This window comes from Pristiophorus japonicus, chromosome 11 (genome assembly GCF_044704955.1).
Source record: "Pristiophorus japonicus isolate sPriJap1 chromosome 11, sPriJap1.hap1, whole genome shotgun sequence".
NCBI lineage: Eukaryota > Metazoa > Chordata > Chondrichthyes > Pristiophoridae > Pristiophorus > Pristiophorus japonicus.
In genome coordinates, this window is record NC_091987.1 from 128,283,686 (window position 1) to 128,307,130 (window position 23,445).

A 23,445-nucleotide genomic window follows, 5' to 3' on the forward strand; every position below is an offset into this window, starting at 1 on the left:
GATTTCCTGAGGTTGGATTTATTTATTTAATCATAGTCCATATCGGACCTGACCCATATCCGACATGACTGATATTAGCCCTGATGCATATGGGCTTTGATCTATATCTGTCCTCATCTTGGGTAATCCTTGCCACTGGATCAAGACCTAGCTCTGTCAAGCCCATGTGGTGGCTGGTATGCAACGGCCACCAAACGTTAAAAAGAATCCAAGCATAGGCATCTTCCACCCCCTAAGATATAGTTCTGGATCTGGAATATTAGGTCCTTCATTGAAACACCTGTGAACTCATCCCTTTTTGGTGTGGAAGCAAGTCATCCTCGCTTCGAAGGACTGCCTATGATGATGATATCTGCCTTGTCCCATGTCGGATATGGGTCATATCCGACATGACTGACTATTGGCCCTGATGCACATTGGCCCTGACCCATATCTGCTCTGTCCCATATCAGACATGACCCATATCTGCCCTTTTCCATATCAAACATGACCCATATCTGCCCTGACCCATATCCAACATGACCGATATTGGCCCTGATGCATATTGGCTCTGATCTATATGAGCCCTGACCCAAATCAGACATGACCCATATCTGAAATAAAAACCAAAATGTTGGAAATCAAACAGAGTTAACGTTTCAGGTCTGTGACCCTTCGTCAGAACTGGAAAAGTTCAAGATATAACAGATTCTTGAGGCAGGAGCAGTGAAAGGGGGAGGGGAGGAAAGAACAAAAGGAAAGGTCTGTGATAGGGTGGAAAGCAGAAGAGATTTAAGAAACAAAAGGGCAAAAATGAGATGGTAATGGCACAAATTAACAAAAGATGAGTCTAGATGGGGTGTGAATGGTGGAATGATCACCAGCTGCCATGGGAAAGAGATAAAAAGGGGGGGTTTGTAAATAAAAAAGGAGGAAAGGGAAAAAAAAATGTGGGCCGAAGTTATGGTCTGAAATTCCTGAACTTTATGTTGAGTCTAGAAGGATGTAAAGTGCCTAAACGAAAGATGAGGTGTTCTTCCTCGAGCTTGTGTTGAGCTTCATTGGAACAGTGCAGGAGGCCGAGGATGGAGAGATCAGAGTGGGAGTGGAGCGGAGAATTAAAGCGACAGGCGACTGGAGGCTCAGGGTCACGCTTACAGACTGAATGAAGGTATTCTGCAAAACGGTCACCCAATCTGCATTTGGTCACCCCATTGCAGAGGAAAGCAAATCGTGAGCAGTGAATACAAATTGAAAGAAGTACAAGTAAATCGCTGTTTCACCTGGAAGGAGTGTTTGGGGCCCTGAACAGTGGGAAGGGAGGAGGTAAAAGGGCAGGTGTTGTATCTCCTGCGCTTGCATGGGAAGGTGCCGCGGGAAGGGGATGAGTTGCTGGGGGTGACTGAGGAGTGGACCAGCATATCGTGGAGGGAGCGGTCCCCTCGGAATGCTGAGAGGGGAGGAGAGGGGAAGATATGATTACGGGTGAGATCATGCTGGAGGTGGCGGAAATGGCGGAGGATGGTGGGGTGAAAAGTGTGGACAAGAGGAACACTGTCGTGGTTTTGGGAGGGAGCGGATCTGGTGAGAGCAGAGGTGCGGGAAATAGAACGGACACGGTCGAGGGCCATGTTAACCATGTTGGAGGGGAATCCTCGGTTGAAGAAAAAGGAAAACATATCAGAGGCACTAGTGTGGAAGGTGACGTCGTCAGAACAAATGTAATGGAGATGGAGAAATTTGGAGAATAGAATGGAGTCCTTACAAGATGTGGAGTGGAAGGAAATGTAGTCCAGGTAGCTGTGGGAGTCAGTGGGCTTATCGTGGATGTTTGTCAATAGACTATCCACAGAAATGAAGAAATAGAAGTCGAGGAAGGGAATGGCAGAGTGCCTGCCCTGACCCATATCAGACATGACGCATATCAGCCCTGACCCATATCAGACATGACCAATATGAGCCCTGACCCAAATTGGACTTGACCCTGAGTAAGTTAGCTGTGGCTCAGCGGTAACACTCTTGCCTTTGAGTCACAAGGTTGTAGGTTCATAGTCCCACTCCAGAGACTTGAGTACAAAAGTACTGTCTTTTGGATGAGATGTTAAACCAAGGTCCCATTTGCCCTCTCAGGTGGATGTAAAATATCCCATGGTACTATTTCGAAGAGCAGGGGAGTTCTCCCCTATGTCCTGACCCATATTTATCCCTCAACCAACATCTAAAAACAGATTATATGGTCATAATCACATTGCTATTTGTATGACCTTGCTGTACACAAATTGGCTGCCATGTTTCCTACATTATAACAGTGACTACACTTCAAAAAGTACTTCATTGGCTTTGGGATGTCCTGAGGCGGTGTAAGGCATAATATAAATGCAAGTTTTAATTTTTTTCTTTTTGAATTGTCCCTGAGCCATTTGATCCTGCCCCCTATTTTACTTGACCTTTATTGGCCCTGACCCATATAGCTCTGCTACATATTTTACCTGACCCATATTGACCCTGACCCAAATTGGCTCTGTCCCATGACAGATCAAACCCATATTGGCCATGATCCATATTGGACCAAACCTATATGGGCCGTGACCCATATCAGACCCGACCCATATCAGACCAGACTCGTAGTGGTAAATTCTGGCAGTGCAAGAGGGACTTGATCACACCGCCATGGTTTCGTCTTACTGAGTGGCTTTAATGCCAATGTGTACGGTAAACACTGGCACGGATGAGTTGGGCTGAATTACCTGTTGTGACGTGTGTATTTCCATATTCATTCCTTGTCTTTGTTCCATGTATTTCCTCGCCTTTATTCCATGTATTCCCAATGAGTGACGATGGGAAGTGCGACACGTAATGTCACTCTGATGTTAACAGCATCTTTCATCACTCCTGTCCCATTTTGGATTGGGCACTTCGGGGCAGAAATAACGCCAGATTTTCCATCCTCCCCATCCCGCCCCACCTGAGGTACACCAGGAAACTTGTGTACTTTCAAAGGAAAATCTTCCCTGCTGTGTCCAGTTCTTACCCAAAAAGCAATAGCCTCACACACGAGGTGTGCCTGCCTTATTTCCAGGTGATGCTCTATTTTCTGGGGGTTATGTAATGCATTACTACTTACTTTCTGTCACTGCGATGGAACATTGCTGCTGCAGGAGCCCCCTCCAGTGGCTCGTGTAACAACTTGGAACATTGCTGCTGCAGGAGCCCCCTCCAGTGGCTCGTGTATGAACTAGAAACAGTTCTGCATTGAATGCTGAATTATGAAAGAATGACTGATTATACAAAGATGTTCTTTTAATTTACCCTAGTAAAAAATTTGCACCTTTCACTTCCTCAGGATGTCCCATAGCATTTCACAACCAATGAAGTACTTTTTGAAGTGCAGCCACTGTCGTAATGTAGGAAACATAACAGCCAAGTTGGACACAGCAAGGCCTCACAAACAGTCATGAGATAAAACGATTATCTGTTTTTAGTGATGTTGGTTGAGAGATCAATATTGGCCAGGACACCGGGAAACTTCTCTTGCTCTTCTTCAACATAGTGCTGAGGGACCTTTAACGTCCACCTGAGAGGGGCCGGCCTCGGTTTAACATCTCAACTGAAAGATGGCACCTTTGACAATCAGTACTCCCTCAGTACTGCACTGAAGTGGCAACCTAGCCTATGTGCTCAAGTCTCTGGAATGGAACTTGAACCCACAATCTTCTGATTCAGAGGGAAGAGTGCTATCACTGATCCGTGGCTGATACAATATATTGGGAAATATGACACGTTTTGTAATGGTAGCTTTTTACAAAGTTTTTGAGTCATTCCCCAGTTGACTTATATAATTACACAGGGAAATATACAGCCATTGATGATAATTGTTTGAATAATGATACAACTATTACTTTTAGTAATCTCACCCACACCACCATTACTATGATGCGATTGTACTGTAGTTACATGACTTTTACATCCCAATTTCCTCCCCTCCTTCCCTGAAGGCGATGCTTCATGCTGAATATTGTTCATCAGCAGCCCTCAGACCTTGCCAAAATGGTCATTCCTTAGGAAGGTTAGACAGTGAATGCTATCAAGAATTTTAAGGGGAAGCACTACCAAGCTTGACCCTGGCCTCACTTGACATCCACCTGCACATGGTTCACCAGGAAGTGGACAGTTTTGATGCACTGATGCAAATTGTACTGTTTTGCTACACTCTCTCCCCTTCGCTGAGATCAGCTAAATCACTAAAGGCTCAGGATAAAGACAGATTTGCATTTATAGAGTGCCTTTCGCAACTTCAGGACATCCCAAAGCACTTTACAGCAAATGAAGTACTTTTGAAGTGTAATCACTGTTATATTGCGTGAGATGCAGCAGCCAATTTATGCACATTAAGTTCCTACAACAGTAATAAGATCATGACAAAACACAAATTGGCTACCACATTTCCTACAATGCAACAGTGCAGTTGCTTCATTGGTGAGATTAGCTAAGGTAATACTTGCATAATTATTCAAACAATTATTGCAAATGGCTCCATATACTTCCTTTTTACAACCAATGGCTCTTTTGTCCTGGTGAGTCCCTTAGTGTGTCTTTTGCTGCTCTAACCTTAATCTGGCTTTGGTCTCCACCTCCGGTGAGTTCCCTCTTTCTCCGCACTCGGGACTGAAGAGATTGCTGGAAATCCTCTCTGCACAAGGGTCTATTCATGAGCTGTGGCTGGTCACTTTTAATCTGATTTAATACAGGCCTGGTTTTTCCGGGTTGTGGTCGAATCCACTTTCTGTAGGTGTAGCTTGACATTGCATTGTGGGCAGGCCAGTTATATAGATGACTTGGCTATAAATTGGAGACATGTAAATAGTTGGTTTGAATATGTTATTACCTTCCAATGGCAAATTCATCAGCGCCGACTCACCAGAAACACTTCCTGATAACGATGTGTTGTTCCGCCTACTGTACTATGAAATTATTAATTACATTGCTTGCCACTTCTCCCTTTAATTCACTGACTTCTACTGCAGTATTTATTTATTAATCTGATGATGCTTTATGAATCTTTTGTTTCTGTAGTGCCTGCTGCTCCATTTATTTATTAACTCACTGTTGCCTATTCATCAGTGCAACAGTGTTCATCAGTATCCTTTTGCTGTCGTCACTCAATCATGGTGTGTGGTTTGCATTGGTTTCTGTGGGTGTAAGTTTCCCGTCGTATAGCATCCAAAAAAACTGAAGAACGCATTTTAATTTAAACTCTCCAGTTTATTAATTTTTAAAATCTTCATAATATTGTTGCCTGCTATTTTAAAGTGTACTGTCGTCACATTCTTTGGGAATATCGACACATATCTTTTGTTCAAGTGTTGACTCCCTTCCCCCCGTACAATGTCACGCAAGATCAATGAGTGTTATAGATAGTGGACACTTTGGTATGTTATGACAACAGACATCAAAGAAACTTCGGCAGAACAGAAAGCATGCTGCAGGAGAAAAGGTGACTCAATCAATGCTTCAAAGAGCACATCAAGGAAATTAAAGCAGAGCTTGAAAGTACAGCCCAATTTATTCTTTCCTTGTGGAGAACATAACATTATTTAAGGAACATTGCACGGATCCAGAAATTGAAACGAAGATAAGCCACAGTTCTACAAAAATCAGATATGTTGCTGGAGATTTTCTAGGTCCAAAATATCATTCTGACAATGAGAAAGGTCTTGAGGTGCATTCTGTATCGACATGGACCAATGCACAGACCCTGAAGTGAAACTGCTAGTAATCTTAGGAACATAGGAACTGGAGGAGGCCATTCAGTCCCTTGAGCCTGTTCCACCATTCAATTAGATTATGGCTGATCTGTACCTTAACTCCATTTACTCGCCTTGGTTCCATATCCTTGCCTAACAAAAATATATCAATCTCAGTTTAGACATTTTCAGAATATCCCTCCTTGTTCTGGAACCCCTCCCCCCACCCACACACAGGAAATTATTTCTTTCCATCTACCCTATTAATTACCTTAATCATCTTAAACACCTCAATTAGATCATCCCTTAATATTCTATACTCCAGGGAATGCAAACCTGATAGGATGTTTTAAATGGAAGCCATGAGAGAATGCGATATCAGCAAGACCACCCATTTGTTTGCTGGCTAACCAACCAATGCAGTAAACTACTGAAGCGCAGAAATAATATTAGAGATACCAGATAATCTTCTTTAGCCCTAAATAAAATTAGTCAGAAGTGGAAGACTCATGAACATCAATCCCCAGTGGTTGTCCTTCAGTTGAAACAAACATTTAAAAAAAAAGACTTGGATTTATATAGCACCTTTCACAGCCACCGGACGTCTCAAAGTGGTTTACAGCCAATGAAGTACTTTTGGAGTGTAGTCACTGTTGTAATGTGGGAAATGCGGCAGCCAATTTGTGCACAAGCAAGCTCCCACAAACAGCAATGTGATAATGACCAGATAATGTTTATTTGTTATGTTGGTTGAGGGATAAATATTGGCCAGGACACCAGGAAGAACTTCCCTGCTCATCTTCAAAATAGTGCCATGGGATCATTTACGTCCATTTGAGAGAGCAGACAGGGCTTTGGTTTAACATCTCTTCCTAAAGACGGCACCTCTGACAGTGCAGCATTCCCTCAGCACTACACTGGATTGTCAGCCTCGATTTTTTTGTTCAAGTCCTTGAATGAGCCACAGCTGACACTGCACTGTAAACGACAATTATTTTCTTGAACTCCTCTACAAAGCTTCAAACTGTCTACCAGGCTGTGGTTGATCTGCTTGGAGATTATCAGTACAGGTGAAGCAGCCAATAGGCAGTTTACAGGTACCGATGATCCCATTCAAGACCCATCAGCAACATCCAGGTACTGAAGCGCTGCAGCAAAGAATATGTAGATCTTGTGGACAGCCATGATTGCTATGAAGGCTTATAACGAGTGGCTTGAGTCTGGCAGAGTAAAATGCCAAGCCTGAACATGCTTTTAAATTGACGAACTGTGAAAAGGTCTGGACATGGGAATGGCCGCTTGCCCTAAAGATGAAAGAGGACAGTGAAGGCTCTGAGATACAGCAGTGAGAAGTAGCACTGCAGTCTGCCAGGAAAGCTACTGTAATGTAAAAGGAGCGGCAGGAAACTACAGTGGGAGCTTAGTCAATGATTTGAACAGAATTAAACCATTATGCATGCCGGATCAATGATACCCTGTATAACTAGTGTGTGACCTATACCAGAGTTGGGTGGTTGAGAGGTATGTCGCAATCACTTCCTTAATCAGCAATACATGTCCAATGCCTCTTTTACCCATGTTATTTAGTTCAATAGAAAATGCTGGGAAACTCAGCGGATCAGGCAGCATCTGTGGAGAGAGGAAAAGAGTTAACATTTCAGGTCGATGAACCTTCGTCAGCACTGGTGAATGTTCAAAATGAACAGATTCTTAAGGAGCACTGAAAGGGGGAGGGGCCCCAAATACTCATTCCAGGTGAAACAGCGATTTACTTGTACTTCTCTCAATTTAGTATACTGCATCCGTTGCTCATGTTGTGGTCTCCTCTACATTGGGGAGACCAAATACAGATTGGGTGACTGCTTTGCGGAGCACCTCCGTTCAGTCCGCAAGTGTGACCCTGAGCTTCCGGTCGCCTGTCACTTTAATTTCCCGCTCCACTCCAACTCCAACACTGTTCCAATGAAGCTCAATGCAAGCTCGAGGAACAGCACCTCATCTTTCGTTTATGTTTAGTCCAGAAGGCTGTAAAGTGCCTAGAGTTCAACAATTTCAGACCATAACCTCTGGCCATATTTTGCTCCCTTTCTCTTTTAAATCCCACCCCAGATCTTATGTATTTTTTCTCTGTTTCCCATGACAGTTGGTAATTATACCACCATTCACACCCTATCTTGACTAATCATTTTCTAACTTCTGCCATTACCATCTCAAGTTGGCCCATCATCCCTTTTGTCTCTCAAATCTCTCCTGTCTTCCACCCTATCACAGACCTTCCCGTTTGTTCTTTCCTCCCCTCCCCCTTTCAGTGCTCCTTAAGAATCTGTTCATTTCGAACATTCGCCAGTTCTGACGAAGGGTCATCGACCCGAAACGTTAACCCTGTTTTTCTCTCTCCACAGATGCTGCCTGACCATCTGAATTTTTCAGCATTTTCTGTTTGTATTTCAAATTCCAGCATCCGCAGTATTTTGCTTTTGTTATTTAGTTCTTGGGTAGCCTTCTTGGGTAGTTTATTTCACACCCCAATTTTACCTCATGTAAAGGTCTTTCCGACTTCCCTCCTTCCCTCCTCAGATTTTTGTGCTCCTGGTATTTGAGTTGCCACAGAGGGATTTCTGCTTTCCAGTGGGGAACCAAGTGAAAGCTGGCTGGGGTGGCCGTCGTGAGATCCAAACTCTTGTGACGAGCTATTCAGGCCCCAGGTGGGCGAGATTCCTTCACATCTGCCACATAGGTTTCGGTGAGCAGAGGTATGTTCCTTTATCAGATCGGCAAAACCCTCCCTCATTGTTGACTGTATTTTTTTCCCAAGGCTTTCAAATCCCATCTGCAGGCCTTCTTGCACTTTGGAGCCCATGTCAGACACAGCAGCAGTCAGGGCATTTTGAAGTGATGCTCCTATGTTGCTCAGTCCCTGGGTAAAAGAGCTTTCCATCACAGATACTGCCTGTGATGACGCTCCCTCCCTACTAGTCTGCAATGCGGCCAATTGTTGGTCTAGCACATTGTGGATATCAGACATGGAGGTATTCAGCCTTGACATGGTCATCTCCATCCTACCCACCATATCATCCGTCACAGCATGCAATGAAGTTGCAAGACTCTGCAGACAGCACTGATGCTCCACCACCCTCCGTTTGATAGCTGGCTCATTGATCTCCTCAGTTTGGGGTTCAAACCTAGGAGCCTGCAGTGGCCTTTTCAAATCACCTTTGGCCAAGGGAGATTGGGGTCCCTCCATACTTGCCGAGCACCCCAATACCAATGACTCACAAGATGGCGCAGGTTCTATGCTGGAAATCATTGTGCACGTGGTGGAGGGTTTGGTTGGTCCTCTTTTTCCTGTGAAGAGAACACAAGTGAAGATATAGTCAGGGTGCTAGAAGTTATTGGGTGTAAGTTCACAGTATTGCTCCAAGTACTGTGAGGTAGATAAGTGTCTTCCATGGAGCAACCACTATCACTTTTATTGCAGGCACCACACCCTATTCATTGAGATAAATGTAAAACACAACATAACAAGCAAAGCACTTACTGGAGTCGTTGACAAAGCTGAGGGCTTGGCTTGTATTCCCTTGAGTTTATAAGGTTGAGGGGCGATCTGATCAAGTTATTTAAAAAGTTAAATGGATTCAATAGGGTGGATAGGGAGAAACTATTTCCTCTGATGGGGAAAATCAAGAACAAGGGGGAAGCATAATCTTAAAATTAGAGCTCGGCCATTTAGGAGTGAAATCAGGAAGCACTTCTTCACATAAAGGGTAGTGGAAATCTGGAACTTCCTCCATAAAAAGCTGCGGATGCAGGGTGTTAGTTGGAGCTTTCAAGTCTGAGATCGATAGTTTTTGTAGGCTAAGGGTATCAAGAGATATGGAGCAGAGAAAGTAAATGCAGTTGAGGTGATCAGCCATGATGTAATTGAATGGTGGAGCAGGTTCGAGAGGCTGAATGGCCTGCTCCTGTTCCTAATGTTCCTATGAGGGGTAGGGGCTCCTATGAGTAGGGGATTGTTGCTCTTGTTCAGTATCTCTGTCCTGTGCCCTTCCTGTAGAGTTCACAGTAATACCTCTGAGGAATCCGATTAGCACAGCTGTATTCCCAACATGAACCAAAAGATGATATTTTTAAGCTGTTGAGCGATGACAGCCACTAGCTTTCAGTGATTGTTAAAACTTTGCAAACACTGGCAACTGCAGCACTGTTGAGAAAACTACAGGGTTTGTAAATTCTTCATACATTTTGATAAATTGATCCAAGAGTGGGCTTAAATTGCCAACATACACTTCCCAGGAAGTCATCCCATAGACTTTTAAACCAAGAGGGCAGAGTTGGAATCCCAATTGTGGCAGGTGTACTTAACTTTCAACTATGTGGCTAGTTTACCCGACTCAGACAGATAGCTTGCTCTCTCTCTTCGGTCTCCCCATATCTACAGAAGCCAGAATCCATATCCTGCAGAGATCCTTTTCTCAGTCAGTGTTCTGTGGTCCCATGGAGAGATCAAATAAACAATCTGAGGATGGTGTACCAAGAGTGGCAGGGTACCACTATTCCGCAAACAGGATTATTTTGGAGCGATGTAAAAGTGTCTTTGGAACCTGCACACATGATCCACAACTGTTGTTCTGTTTGACAGTACAGTGTGCCCCCTTAAACCTTAACATTCTACCCAAACTACATGTTTATCCAATACATAAAGATTGTGGCTTGTATCAGTGAACAGACACTCACTGTGAACAGCTCGGACACTCGATGTTAAAATACTGATGGTTGGATTTTCCTGCCACTGTAAAAAAAAAATCAGAAGTTTATGTCAATGAATCTCCTCTAGTAGATATTTATCAGTCATTTGTTCATGTATCTCATCTCACAAAATGGCTTAGGACTTGGAGGTGGTCATTGTTATAAAAATGCTCATAGGCTTATTCTAAAATCTTAGTAACAGTGAACATTTAAATAATGGCATTTGTTTGAACTCATGAATTAGATTCTATAGGGGTCACTGTGATGCTCTGCTGCCAATGGGGAGCCTTACCAGTGGAATAAAAATTGCATTGAATATAATGTGACATTTTTATTTATATTGTAAGAATACTTGTTTTTATTTGACTTTACTTTTTTGGATGGGGGTGGGTGGGGAAAACAAGGTCTTAATGTTCTGGCAATAAGTGATTAGCGCTTCTAAATGAAAAGTAGGCTGGGTGTCATCACCAGTCCTACATAGATGGGATAATCATAGGCCACATGTTTTCCACACATTGAATTGGGAAAACAAACTCCCTCCACTTGTATGGTATCAATGGAAGATATTGGGTGTAGTGCAGTAGGATTGTGAATGTTTTGGCTTGATAACTACTGATTGGTGAATCTCCAATGAGTTGTAGGCTATACTAAGAGCGGAAGGATTTATAATGCACTCCCCCATACAATGCTTTATTTACACCAGGCACTTACTTTTATTTAACTAAAAATGTAGGGAAAAATTATACATTTTTATATAACTGGGGGGGAGGGGTATAGCTAACACAAAGGAAGAATGCAACATAATACAAGAAGACATTAGAAAACTTGCAGACTGGGCAGTTAAGTGGCAAATGAACTTTAAATGTGAGGTGATGCATTTTGGTCGGAAAAACAGAAACATCACCTGCACTGTAGAAAAGAAGAAAGTGAAGAGCTCAGGGATCTAGGGATACAGGTGAACAAATTGTTAAAAGCAGCATCGCAGGTCAGCAAAGCAATTGAAAATGCTAACAAAGCACGGGATTTACTTCTAGGGGTATAGAATTCAAAAGTAGTGAAGTTATGTTAAACTTGTTGGACCCTGTTCAGGCCGCACTTTAGTACTGCGCACAGTTCTGGTCTCCATTCTATAAAAAGGACATAGAAGCACTGAAGATGGTACCAGAACTGAGATATTACAGCTATCAGGAAAGACCGAACAGGTTGGGGTGTTTTTCTTTACTCAGTGGTTAGAATGTGGAACTCATTACTACAGGAAGTAATTGAGGCGAATAGCTCAGATGCTTTCAAAAGGAAACTGGACAAGTACATGAGAGAAAATGTAATAGAAAGATATGCTGAAAGGCTGAGATGAGGTAGATGGAATGAAAGTATAAACACCAGCACAGACTAGTTGGGCAGAGTGGCCTGTTTCTGTGCTGGGCAATCCATGCAATTCTATGTAATAATGGAGCCCATTATATTTAGTGAGCCAGCCACACCTATAGAAAGAAGATAGACAGACATTACATTTCACCACCTCAGAACACCCCAAAGCACTTTACAACAAATAAAGTACTTTTTGAAGTATAGCCACTATAGAAAACAAGTCAGACAATTTACGCTCAATAAGAATGCACAAACAGCCATGAGTTAAATTACTAGATCATTTGTTTTAGGTGTGGGTTGATGGATAAATGCTGGACAGGACTGTAGACAGGGGTAGGCCAAGAGAGGGAAGATCGTAATAATTCTAATAACTTAAACATTTCCCAATATTAAAGACATTTACACATAGTAAAACTAAGAATTTACAATAATGTAGGTTCGAAGAGGCCATGTTCAGGACAAGATTAGAACCAGTCAACAGACATTACTGAGGTCGGCGATTCGATAGGCCCCGAGGTCAGCGAGCAGGTAGGCCCCGAGGTCGGCGATTTGGTAGGCCCTGAGGTCGGCGAGTCGGGAGTTTGAGGCCAAGAGGTCGTTGAGGTGAGTTGGTAAGTAGCGCTCTTTTCTCTATTTCTTTTTAAGTAGGTCGGGAGTTCGGAGGCCGGGAGTTCGGAGGCCGGGAGACCACAGAGGTCGGTGAGGTGAGTTGGTGAGTTGCTCTCTTTTCTCTATTTCTTTTTAAGTAGATTTTAAACTAGATAAGTCTAACTAGAGAGATGGCAGCGCCGCTTAGCCCCGTGGAGTGCACATCATGTGGCATGTGGGAAGTCCTGGACGCTTTGCGCAGCCTAGACAACCATATGTGCAGGAGGTGTCTCCAGCTTCAACTGCACGAGCTCCGTGTTTCGGAGCTGGAGCAGCAGGGGGAGTCAATAAGGTGCATCCGCGAGGCTGAGAATTACATGGATAGCACATTTCAGGAGGTGGTTACCCCGCAGCTTGAAGGCGTGCAAGTGGAGGAGAAGTGGGTGACCACCAGATGTAGTAAGTGTGCTAGGCAGGTAGCGCAGGAGTCCCCCCGTGAATCCATCTCGTTTTCAAACCAATATTCAATTCTGAGTATCGGTAAGGATGATGGTGCCTCTGGGTAGTGCAGCCAGAGCCAATTCCAAGGCACCACAGGTGGCTCAGCTGCACAGGGGGGAGGGACGAAGAACAAAAAAGCCCTAGTGATAGGAGATTCTATAGTTAGGGGAACAGACAGGCGGCCATAGATGTGACTCCTGAATGGTTTTGTGCCTCCCTGGTGCCAGGGTCAAGGATGTCACAGAGCGGACGCAGGACATCCTGGGTGAGGGTGGGTAAACAGCTAGAGGTCGTGGTCCATATCGGTACCAATGACTTAGGTAAAATGAGGGATGAGGTCCGACAGGAAGAATTTAGGGAGCTAGGAAGAAAATTAAAGGGCCTCAAAGGTAGTAATCTCCGGGTTACTACCGGTGCCACGTGCTAATGATTATAAGAATAGAAGGATAGCGAGGATGAACACGTGGCTGGAAAATTGGTGTAGGAGGGAGGGCTTTAAATTCTCGAGGCATTGGGACCGCTTCTGGGAGAGATGGGACCTGTACAAATCGGACGGGTTGCACCTCAACAGCGCTGGGGCCAATATCCTCGTGGGGAGTTTTGCTAGTGCTGTTGGGGAGAGTTTAAAATAGCTTGGTAGGGGGAAGGGAACCTGAGAACAAGTTCAAAAGGGACGGAAGTAAAGCAGAAGTTGGATAGCAAGAAGCTAGAAAGCGAATCTGTAAGACAGAAGAAACAGGGCTTGGTATGTAGTAAGCAAGGAGATCTTCCTGTGCTGAATAGTATATACTTTAATGCAAGGAGTATAGCGAATAAGGCGGATGAGCTAAGAGCACAAGTAGACATTTGGGAGTATGACATTATAGCCATTACAGAAACATGGCTGAAAGAGGGGCAGGTTTGGCAGCTCAATATTCCTGGCTACAGGATTTTTAGATAAGATAGAGAGGGGGGTAAAAAGAGAGGGGGGGGGGGTTGCGGTACTGATTAAAGAAACTATTACAGCGGTGAGGAGGGATGATATGTTAGAGGGATCATCAACTGAGGCCATATGGGTCGAATTGAAAAATAAAAAAGGGGCGATCACACTGCTGGGAGTGTATTATAGACCCCCGAACAGTGGGAGGGAGAGAGAGGAGCAAATATGGAGGCAAATTGCTGTGGTCTAAAAACTATACGGTAGTAATAGTAGGGGATTTTAACTATCCAAATATTGATTGGGACAAATTTAGTGTGAAGTGTATAGAGGGTGCAGAATTCTTGAAATACATTCAAGAGAACTTTTTTAGTCAGTATGTAGCAAGCCCAACACGATTGGGTTTAGTTTTGGGGAATGAAGCTGGGCAGGTTGAAGGGGTATTAGTCGGTGAGCATTTGGGTGCCAGTGACCATAATTCAGTCAGATTCAAGTTGGTTATGGATAAGGACAAGAATTAGCCCGGAATAAAAGTTCCGAATTGAGGAAAAGCTAATTTTGCTAAGTTAAGGAGTGATTTGGCCATAGTGGACTGGAAACAGCTACTTGTGGGTAAATCAGTGGGAGGCATTCAAGGAGATCTGAAAGGTTCAGGCCAAACATGTGTCCTTAAAGAAAAGGGCTGGGAAAAATAATTCTAGAGCCCCTTGGATGTCAAGGGACTTACAGGGGAGGATCAAGAAAAAAAAGGGAAGCTTATGTCACATATCAACGGCTAAATATTTTAGAGGAATATAGAAAGTTAAGAGGCAAAATTAAAAAGGATATTTGGAATGCTAAGAGACAGCACAAGAAATTCTTGCCCAGTAAAATTAAGGAAAACCCCAAGATGTTCTATAAATATATTAAGAGTAAGAGGGTAACTAAGGAAAGGCTAGGGCCTTTTAGAGACCATGAAGGTAATCTTTGTGTGGAGGCAGAAGATGTTGCTAGGGTTTTTAACGAATACTTTGCATCTGTTTTCACAAAGGAAAGAGGTAATGCAGATACTGCTATAGAGGAGGAGTGTGATATTCTGGATGAAATAAATATAGTAAGAGAGGAAGTATTAAGGGGTTTAGCAGCTTTGAAAGTAGATAAATCCCCAGGCCCGGATGAAATGCATCCCAGGTTGTTGAGCGAAGTAAGAGAGGTAATAGTAGAGGCCTTGACCATCATTTTCCAGTCTTCTTTGGATATGGGCATGGTGCCAGAGGATTGGAGGACTGCTAATGTGGTACCCTTGTTTAAGAAGGGAAAAAGGGATAGGCCGAGTAATTGCAGGCTGGTCAACCTAACGTCAGTGGTGAGAAAACTATTGGAAAAAATCCTGAAAGACAGGATAAATCTGCATTTGGATAGGCAAGGATTAATTAGGGACAGTCAGCACGGATCTGTTAAGGGAAGATCGTGTTTGATTAACCTGATTGAATTTTTTTGAGGAGGTAACCAAGAGGGTCGATAAGGGTAGTGCATACGATGTAGTATATATGGACATTAGCAAGGCTTTTGATAAGGTCCTGCATGGTAAAAACAGAGAGACAGACTATTATTTGAATGGTGACAGATTAGGAAAAGGGAAGGTGCAACGAGACCTGGGTGCCATGGTACATCAGTCATTGAAGGTTGGCATGCAGGTACAGCAGGCGGTTAAGAAAGCAAATGACATGTTGGCCTTCATAGCGAGGGGATTTGAGTACAGGGGCAGGGAGGTGTTGCTACAGTTGTACAAGGCCTTGGTGAGGCCACACCTGGAGTATTGTGTACAGTTTTGGTCTCCTAACTTGAGGAAGGACATACTTGCTATTGAGGGAGTGCAGCGAAGATTCACCAGACTGATTCCCGGGATGGTGGGACTGACCTATCAAGAAAGACTGGATCAACTGGGCTTGTATTCACTGGAGTTCAGAAGAATGAGAGGGGACCTCATAGAAACGTTTAAAATTCTGACGGGTTTAGGCAGGTTAGATGCAGGAAAAATGTTCCCAATGTTGGGGAAGTCCAGAACCGGGGTCACAATCTAAGGATAAGGGGTAAGCCATTTAGGACCGAGATGAGGAGAAACTTCTTCACCCAGAGAGTGGTGAACCTGTGGAATTCTCTACCACAGAAAGTAGTTGAGGCCAATTCACTAAATATATTCAAAAGGGAGTTAGATGAAGTCCTTACTACTCGGGGGATCAAGGGGTATGGCGAGAAAGCAGGAAGAGGGTACTGAAGTTGCATGTTCAGCCATGAACTCATTGAATGGCGGTGCAGGCTAGAAGGGCTGAATGGCCTGCTCCTGCACCTATTTTCTATGTTTTCTATGGTAGACTGGTCATGAAGGCCCAACAGTTTGAGGAGAGCGGCGGCAGTTCGTGAGGTGAGCGGCCTATAAAGGCCCAACAGTTCGAGGAGAGCGGCGGGAGGCGGGAGTTCGTGAGGCGAGCTGGTGCAGCTGCAGCTGGGAGAGAAGGCAAAAAAGTAGAAAGAAATCGAAAGGTGACGTCACAGCCAAGGGGGTAAGTGATTGGTGAGTAGTTTTTCTTTTCTTTATCAGTAAGTAACCTTTCGCATTATTATTGCCAAATTAAGAAAATATAAGGGTTAAGTCATGGCAGGAGAGCTCGGACACGTGTTATGCTCCTCCTGTGCTATGTGGGAAGTCAGGGACGCTTCCAGTGTCCCTGACGACTACGCGTGCAGGAAGTGCATCCGGCTGCAGCTCCTGACAGACCGCATTGCGGCACTGGAGCCGCGGGTGGATTTACTCTGGAGCATCCACAATGACGAGGAGGATGTGAACAGCATGTTTAGTGAGTTGGTCTTACTGCAGGTAAAGGGTACACAGCCAGATAGGGAATGGGTGACCAACAGGAAGAGCAGTGCAGGGGTCCCCTGCAGTCATCTCCCTGAAAAACAGATACACCGCTTTGGGTACTGTTGAGGGGACATGGGAGAACCAGTGGATGTGGTGTATTTGGACTTTCAAAAGGCTTTTGACAAGGTCGCACACAAGAGATTGGTGTGCAGTCCGTGTGGTGAAGGTACTCCCACCGTGCTGTTACGGAGGGAGTTCCAATATTTTGACCCAGTGACTATGAAGGAATGGTGATATACTTCCAAATTAGGATGGTGTGTAACTTGGAGGGGAACTTGCAGGTGACGGTGTTCCCATGTGCCTACTGCCCTTGTCATTCTAGGTGGTAGGGGTCGCAGGTTTAGGAGATGCTGCCGAAGAAGCCTTGGTGAGTTGCTGCAGTACATCTTGTAGACACAATGGTACACACTGCAGCCACGGTGCGGCGGTGGTGGAGGGAGTGAATGTTTAAGGTGGTGGATGGGATGCCTATCAAGAGGGCTGCTTTGTCCTGGATGGTGTCGAGCTTCTTGAGTGTTGTTGGCGCTGTACTCATCCAGACAAGTGGAGAATATTCCATCACACTCCTGACTTGTGCCTTGCAGATGGTGGAAAGGCTTTGGGGAGTCAGGAGGTGAGATACTCGCCGCAGAATACCCAGCCACTTACATGCTCTTGTTGCAACAGTATTTTTGTGGCTGGTCCAGTTAAGTTTCTGGTCAATGGTGACCCCCAGGATGTTGATGGTGGGGGATTCGGCAATGGTAATGCCATTGAATGTAAAGGAGCAGTGGTTAGACTCTCGCTTGTTGGAGATAGTCATTGCCTGGCACGAATGCTACTTGCCACTTATCGGCCCAAGCCTGAATGTTGTCCAGGTCTTGCTGCATGAGGGCATGGACTGGACCATTATCTGAGGAGTTCGAAAGGCACTGAATACTGTGCAGTGAACATCCCCACTTCTGAAGTTATGATGGAGGGAAGGTCATTGATGAAGCAGCTGAAGATGGTTGGGACGACGACACTACCCCGAAGAACTTCTGCAGCGATGTTCTGGGGCTGGACCTCCAACAACCACAACCATCTTACTTTGTGCTAGGTATGGCTCCAGCCAGTGCAGAGTTTTCCCCTTGAATTCAGTTTTACTAGGGCTCCTTGATGCCACACTCGGTCAAATGCAGCCTTGATGTCAAGGGCAGACACTCTCACCTCACCTCTAGAATTCAGCTCTTTGTCCATGTTTGGACCAAGACTGTAATGAGGTCTGGAGCCAAGTGGTCCTGGTGGAATCTAAACTGAGCGTCAGTGAGCAAGTTATTGATGAGTAAGTGCCACTTGATAGCACTGTCAACGACACCTTCCATCACTTTGCTGACGATTGAGAGTAGACTGATGGGGTGGTAATTGGCCGGATTGGATTTGTCCTGCTTTTTGTGGACAGGACATACCTGGACAGATAGATGCCAATGTTTTAGCTGTACTGTAAAAGCTTGGCTAGAGGCGCACATACTTCTGGAGCACAAGTCTTCAGCACGACAGCCAGGATGTTGACAAATCTTCTAGAATTTTTTGAGGATGTAACTGGTAGAGTGGACACAGGAGAACCAGTGGATGTGGTGTATTTGGGCTTTCAAAAGGCTTCTGACAAGGTCCCACACAAGAGATTGGTGTGCAAAATTAAAGCACATGGTATTGGGGGTAATGTACTGACGTGGATAGAGAACTGGTTGGCAGACAGGAAGCAGAGAGTCGGGATAAACGGGTCCTTTTCAGAATGGCAGACAGTGATTAGTGGGGTGCCGCAAGGCTCAATGCTGGGACCCCAGCTATTTACAATATACATTAATGATTTAAATGAAGGAATTGAGTGTAATATCTCAAAGTTTGCAAATGGGTGGCAGTGTGAGCTGTGAGGAGGACGCTAAGAGGCTGCAGGGTGACTTGGACAGGTTAGGTGAGTGGGCAAACGCATGACAGATGCCGTATAATGTGGATAAATGTGAGGTTATCCACTTTGGTGGCAAAAACACGAAGGCAGATTATTATCTGAATGGTGACAGATTAGGAAAAGAGGAGGTGCAACAGGACCCGGGTGTCATGATACATCAGTCATTGAAAGTTGGCATGCAGGTACAGCAGGCGGTGAAGAAGGCAAATGTCATGTTGGCCTTCGTAGCTAGGGGATTTGAGTATAGGAGCAGGAAGGTCTTGCTGCAATTGTACAGGGCCTTAGTGAGGCCTCACCTGGAATTTTGTGTTCAGTTTTGGTCTCCTAACTTGAGGAAGGGAATTCTTGCTATTGAGGGAGTGCAGCGAAGGCTCACCAGATTGATTCCCGGGATGGCAGGACTGACATATGAGGAGAGACTGGATCAACTGGGCGAGTATTCACTGGAGTTCAGAAGAATGAGAGGGGATCTCATAGAACCATTTAAAATTCTGACGGGTTTAGACAGGTTAGATGCAGGAAGAATGTTTCCAATGTTGGGGAAGTCCAGAACCAGGGGTCACAGTCTAAGGATAAGGGGTAAGCCATTTAGGACCGAGATGAGGAGAAACTTCTTCACCCGGAGAGTGGTGAACCTGTGGAATTCTCTACCACAGAAAGTTGTTGAGGCCAATTCACTAAATATATTCAAAAAGGAGTTAGATGTAGTCCTTATTACTAGGGGGATCAAGGGGTATGGTGAGAAAGCAGGAATGGGGTACTGAAGTTGCATGTCCAGCCATGAACTCATTGAATGGCGGTGCAGGCTCGAAGGGCCGAATGGCCTACTCCTGCACCTATTTTCTATGTTTCTATGTACTCACTGGAGTTTAGAAGGATGAGAGGGGATCTCATAAAACATATAAAATTCTGACGGGACTGGACAGGTTAGATGCAGGAAGAATGTTCCCGATGTTGGGGAAGTTCAGAACCAGGGGACATAGCCTAAGCATAAGGGGTAAGCCATTTAGGATTGAGATGAGGAGAAACTTCTTCACTCAGAGTTGTTAACCTGTGGAATTCCCTACCGCAGAGAGTTGTTGATGTCAGTTTATTGGATATATTCAAGAGGGAGTTAGATATGGCTCTTACGGCTAAAGAGATCAAGGGCTATGGAGAGAAAGCAGGAAAGGGGTACTGAGGTGAATGATCAGCCATGATCTTATTGAATGGTGGTGCAGGCTCAAAGGGCCGAATGCCCTACTCCTGCACCTATTGTCTATGTTTCTATGTTGTCGGGGTTCATAGCTTTTGCTGTGTCCAGTGCGCTCAGCCATTTCTCAATCTCATGTGGAGTGAATTAAATTGGCTGAAGACTGGCTTCTGTGATGGTGAGGACCTCAGGAGTTGACTGATATAAATGCTGCAGCCTTGTGTTTTGCACTCACGTGCTGGGCTCCTCCATCATTGAGGATGGGGATGTTCATGGAGCCTTCTCCTCCAGTTAGTTGTTTAATGGTTCGCCACCATTCATGACTGGATGTGGCAGGACTGCAGAGCTTTGATCTGATCTGTTGATTGTGGGATCGCTTAAGCTTTGTTTATAGCATGCTGCTTCCGCTGCTTAGCATGCACGTAGTCCTGTGTTGCAGCTTCCCCAGGTTGGCATTTCATTTTTATGTACGCCTGGTGCTACTCCTAGCAAGCTCTTGTACACTCATTGAACCAGGGTTGGTCCCCTGGTTTGATGGTAATGGTAGAATGAGGGATATGCTGGGCCATGAGTTAACAGATTGTGGTGGAATACAATTCTGCTGCAGCTGATGGCCCACAGCGCCTCAGGGATACCCAGTTTTGAACTGCTAATCTATCCTATTTAGCAGTGGTAGTGTCACACAACACGATAGAGGGGGTCCTCAGCGTGAAGATGGGACTTAGTCTCCAGTGATTGTGTGGTGATCACTGCTACCAATGCAGTCATGGACTGATGCAACTGCGACAGGTAGATTGGTGAGACGAGGGGTCAAGTAGGTTTTTCCCCTCATGTTGGTTCTCACTACCTGCCATAGGCTCAGTCTGGCAGCTACGTCCTTCAGGACTCGGCCAGCTTGATCAGTAGTGGCTTTACCCAGCCATTCTGGGTGATGGACACTGAAGTCCCCCACTTAGAGTACAGTCTGTGCCCTTGCTACTCTCAGGAGGAGTACTGATTCATCAGCTGAGGGAGGGCAGTAGGTGGTAATCAGCAGGAGGTTTCCTTGTTCATGCTTAACCTGAAACCATGAGACTTCATGAGGTCCGGAGTCAATATTGAGGATGCCCAGGGCCACTCCCTCCCGACTGTATACCACTGTGCTGCCACCTCTGCTGGGTCTGTCCTTCCGGTGGGACAGAACATACCCAGGAATGGTGATGGAGGAGTCTGGGACAATGCCTGAAAGGTATGATTCTGTTAGTATGACTATGTCAGGCTGTTGCTTGACGTGCTGGTGGGACAGCTCTCCCAATTTTGGCACATCCCCAGGTGTTCGTGAGGAGGACCTTTCAGGGTCGACTGGGCTGGGTGTGCCATTGCCATGTCTGTAGCCGGTGCCGAGGTCGATGCCGGGTAGTCCATCTGGTTTTCTTATTGTTTTTTTGTAACGGTTTGTTACAACTGTGTGGTTTGCTATGCCATTTCAGAGGGCAGTTAAAAGTCAACCATTTTTCTATGGGTCTGGAGTCACATATAGGCCAGACCAGGTAAGGACGGCAGATTTCCTTCCCTAAAGCACATTGAAGTACCAAATGGGTTTTTAACGACAGTCCAGTAGTTTCATGGCCACCATTACTGATACGAGCTTTTCATTCCAGATTTATTTGATTAACTGAAATTAAATTCCCCAGCTATTGTGGTGCAATTTGAACTCATGGTAGCTGGAGAGAAACTATTTCTGCTGATTGGGGTGGGGAGTCGAGGACTAGAGGGCATAGTCTAAAAATTAGAACCAGACCTTTCAGGAATGAAATTAAGAAACACTTCTACAGACAAAAAGGGCTAGAAATTGACCAGCCTTGCGTCCGTTTTTTCAGTGATTTTTTTGTCTTTTTTGATGGAAAAAGATGTTCACCAAACATCACCATAAATTGGCCAAAGTTGTGCGCCAACGGTTTTGACATACCGCTGAAAAGCGGACCGCCGTCGTGCAAGAAGAAAAAAAAGCGATATCGCTTTAAATTAACCATTCGGTGCACCCGTATGCTGGGTGAAAAAAAACACCCGAGAAAAGCCTGCGTTGCAGCCCCAGAAACAGCAGTAAGTATGAAGACCTGCAAAAAAGGTAAGCTAAAGTTTTTATTTTTAAATTCTTTTCCAGCAATTCGCTAGATAAGTGTCTTGTGAATGTTTTGTGATTTTATATTTTTTGTTTGTTGCAATTTTTTTTTGTTGGTATTTTCCCCCCTCCCAGGGCTTGACTTTTTAGCGGTAATCGGCCTTGGACTAAAGTTGTTGAGGACCACGGTTTCCAACGTGAATCCTCATGCAACGCCGATTTTTACCGTCGGGCACATTTTTTTGTGCCAATTTTAGGCCTTTTAAAAAAAAAGCGGTATTTTTGGAAAAAAATGCCGAAAAAATACCACTATCACCAAAAGATCAATTTTTAGCCCAAAGGGTGGTAGAAGTTTGGAACTCTTCCGCAAACAGCAATTGATGCTTCATTAATTGTTCATTTTAAATCAGAGATTGATAGCTTTCTGTTAACCAAAGATATTAAAGGATATGGGCCAAAGACAGGTATATGGAGTTAGATTGCAGATCAGCCATGATCTCACTGAATGGTGGAACAGGCTTGAGGGGCTGAATGGCCTGATCCTATTCCTATGTCCCTAGGCTAGTAGAAAAAAAGATATGAAAAGATGAGATAGTAAGGTACAAGCCAAAGTAAAAGCAATGATAGTGTCACGCAGGTGCACTAAAAATAATCGGAACGTGTAGACATATTACCACGTTAGCAAGATGCTACAACACACAAAAGTTCAGAGAGAATTGAATATCTACTTTCGACCAGTGTAAGCAGATTAGAATTAAGTGCTTACAGTTCTTCCTGACGGGTCCCCCCAGTGAGTATCTCTCTGTACCCTAATCTCATGGTCACTATATGTAGTAGGTTGTATAATATGATTAAAAAGGATTAAACCATGTCTTATTGTTTCCAAGTTTTTCAGCCTGTTTAATGGGATCTGGATATGGATTATCCTGTAAAGCCCAATGTCTGTTTAGCCTATTTGGGGGCAAAAACCATTGGAAGAACTTCCCTGCTCTTCTTCCAATAGTGCCATGGTATCTTTTACATCCTCCCAAGAGACGGGTTTAACATCTCATCCGAAAGAAAGTGCAGCACTCCCTCAGTACTGCATAGATGTCTCAGCCTAGATTATATGCTTAAGTCTCTGGAGTGGGACTTGAACCCACACTGTCTGACTTGGAGGCTACCACTGACCCAGGGTTGACATCTATCTTAAGAGGAGGCTGGCTAGCATGTTTAATCTTTCCTTACTGGGAAGTTGCTTTATCCATTCTCATAATATGGACATCAGTGGCACAGTTGACATTTATTGTGCATCCTTAACAACTGAGTGGCTTGCTAGGCCACTTCAGAGGGCAGGCAAGAGTCAAACGTATTGTTGTGGGACTGCCGTCACATATAGGGCAGACCGGGTAAGGACGGCAGGGTTCCTTCCCTAAAGGACATTAGTGAACCAGTTGGGTTTTTAAGACAATCCAACAGCTTCAATGGTCAGAAAGCAGATT

The 23,445-nt window shown here is 44.6% G+C and overlaps 1 protein-coding gene across 1 annotated transcript in view; it reads right to left on the minus strand.

Moving 5' to 3' along the window:
• Positions 1-8,071: 8,071 nt before the first annotated feature.
• cdadc1 (cytidine and dCMP deaminase domain containing 1) overlaps positions 8,072-23,445 on the minus strand; it is a 68,034-nt gene continuing 52,660 nt past the window's right edge. The window contains exons 8-9 of the mRNA XM_070894034.1: positions 10,458-10,512; positions 8,072-9,068 (exon numbers count right to left, since the gene is read on the minus strand). Coding sequence (XP_070750135.1) covers positions 8,260-9,068; positions 10,458-10,512 — 864 coding nt within the window. The 3' untranslated portion in view covers positions 8,072-8,259. The remainder of the gene's footprint in view (positions 9,069-10,457; positions 10,513-23,445) is intronic.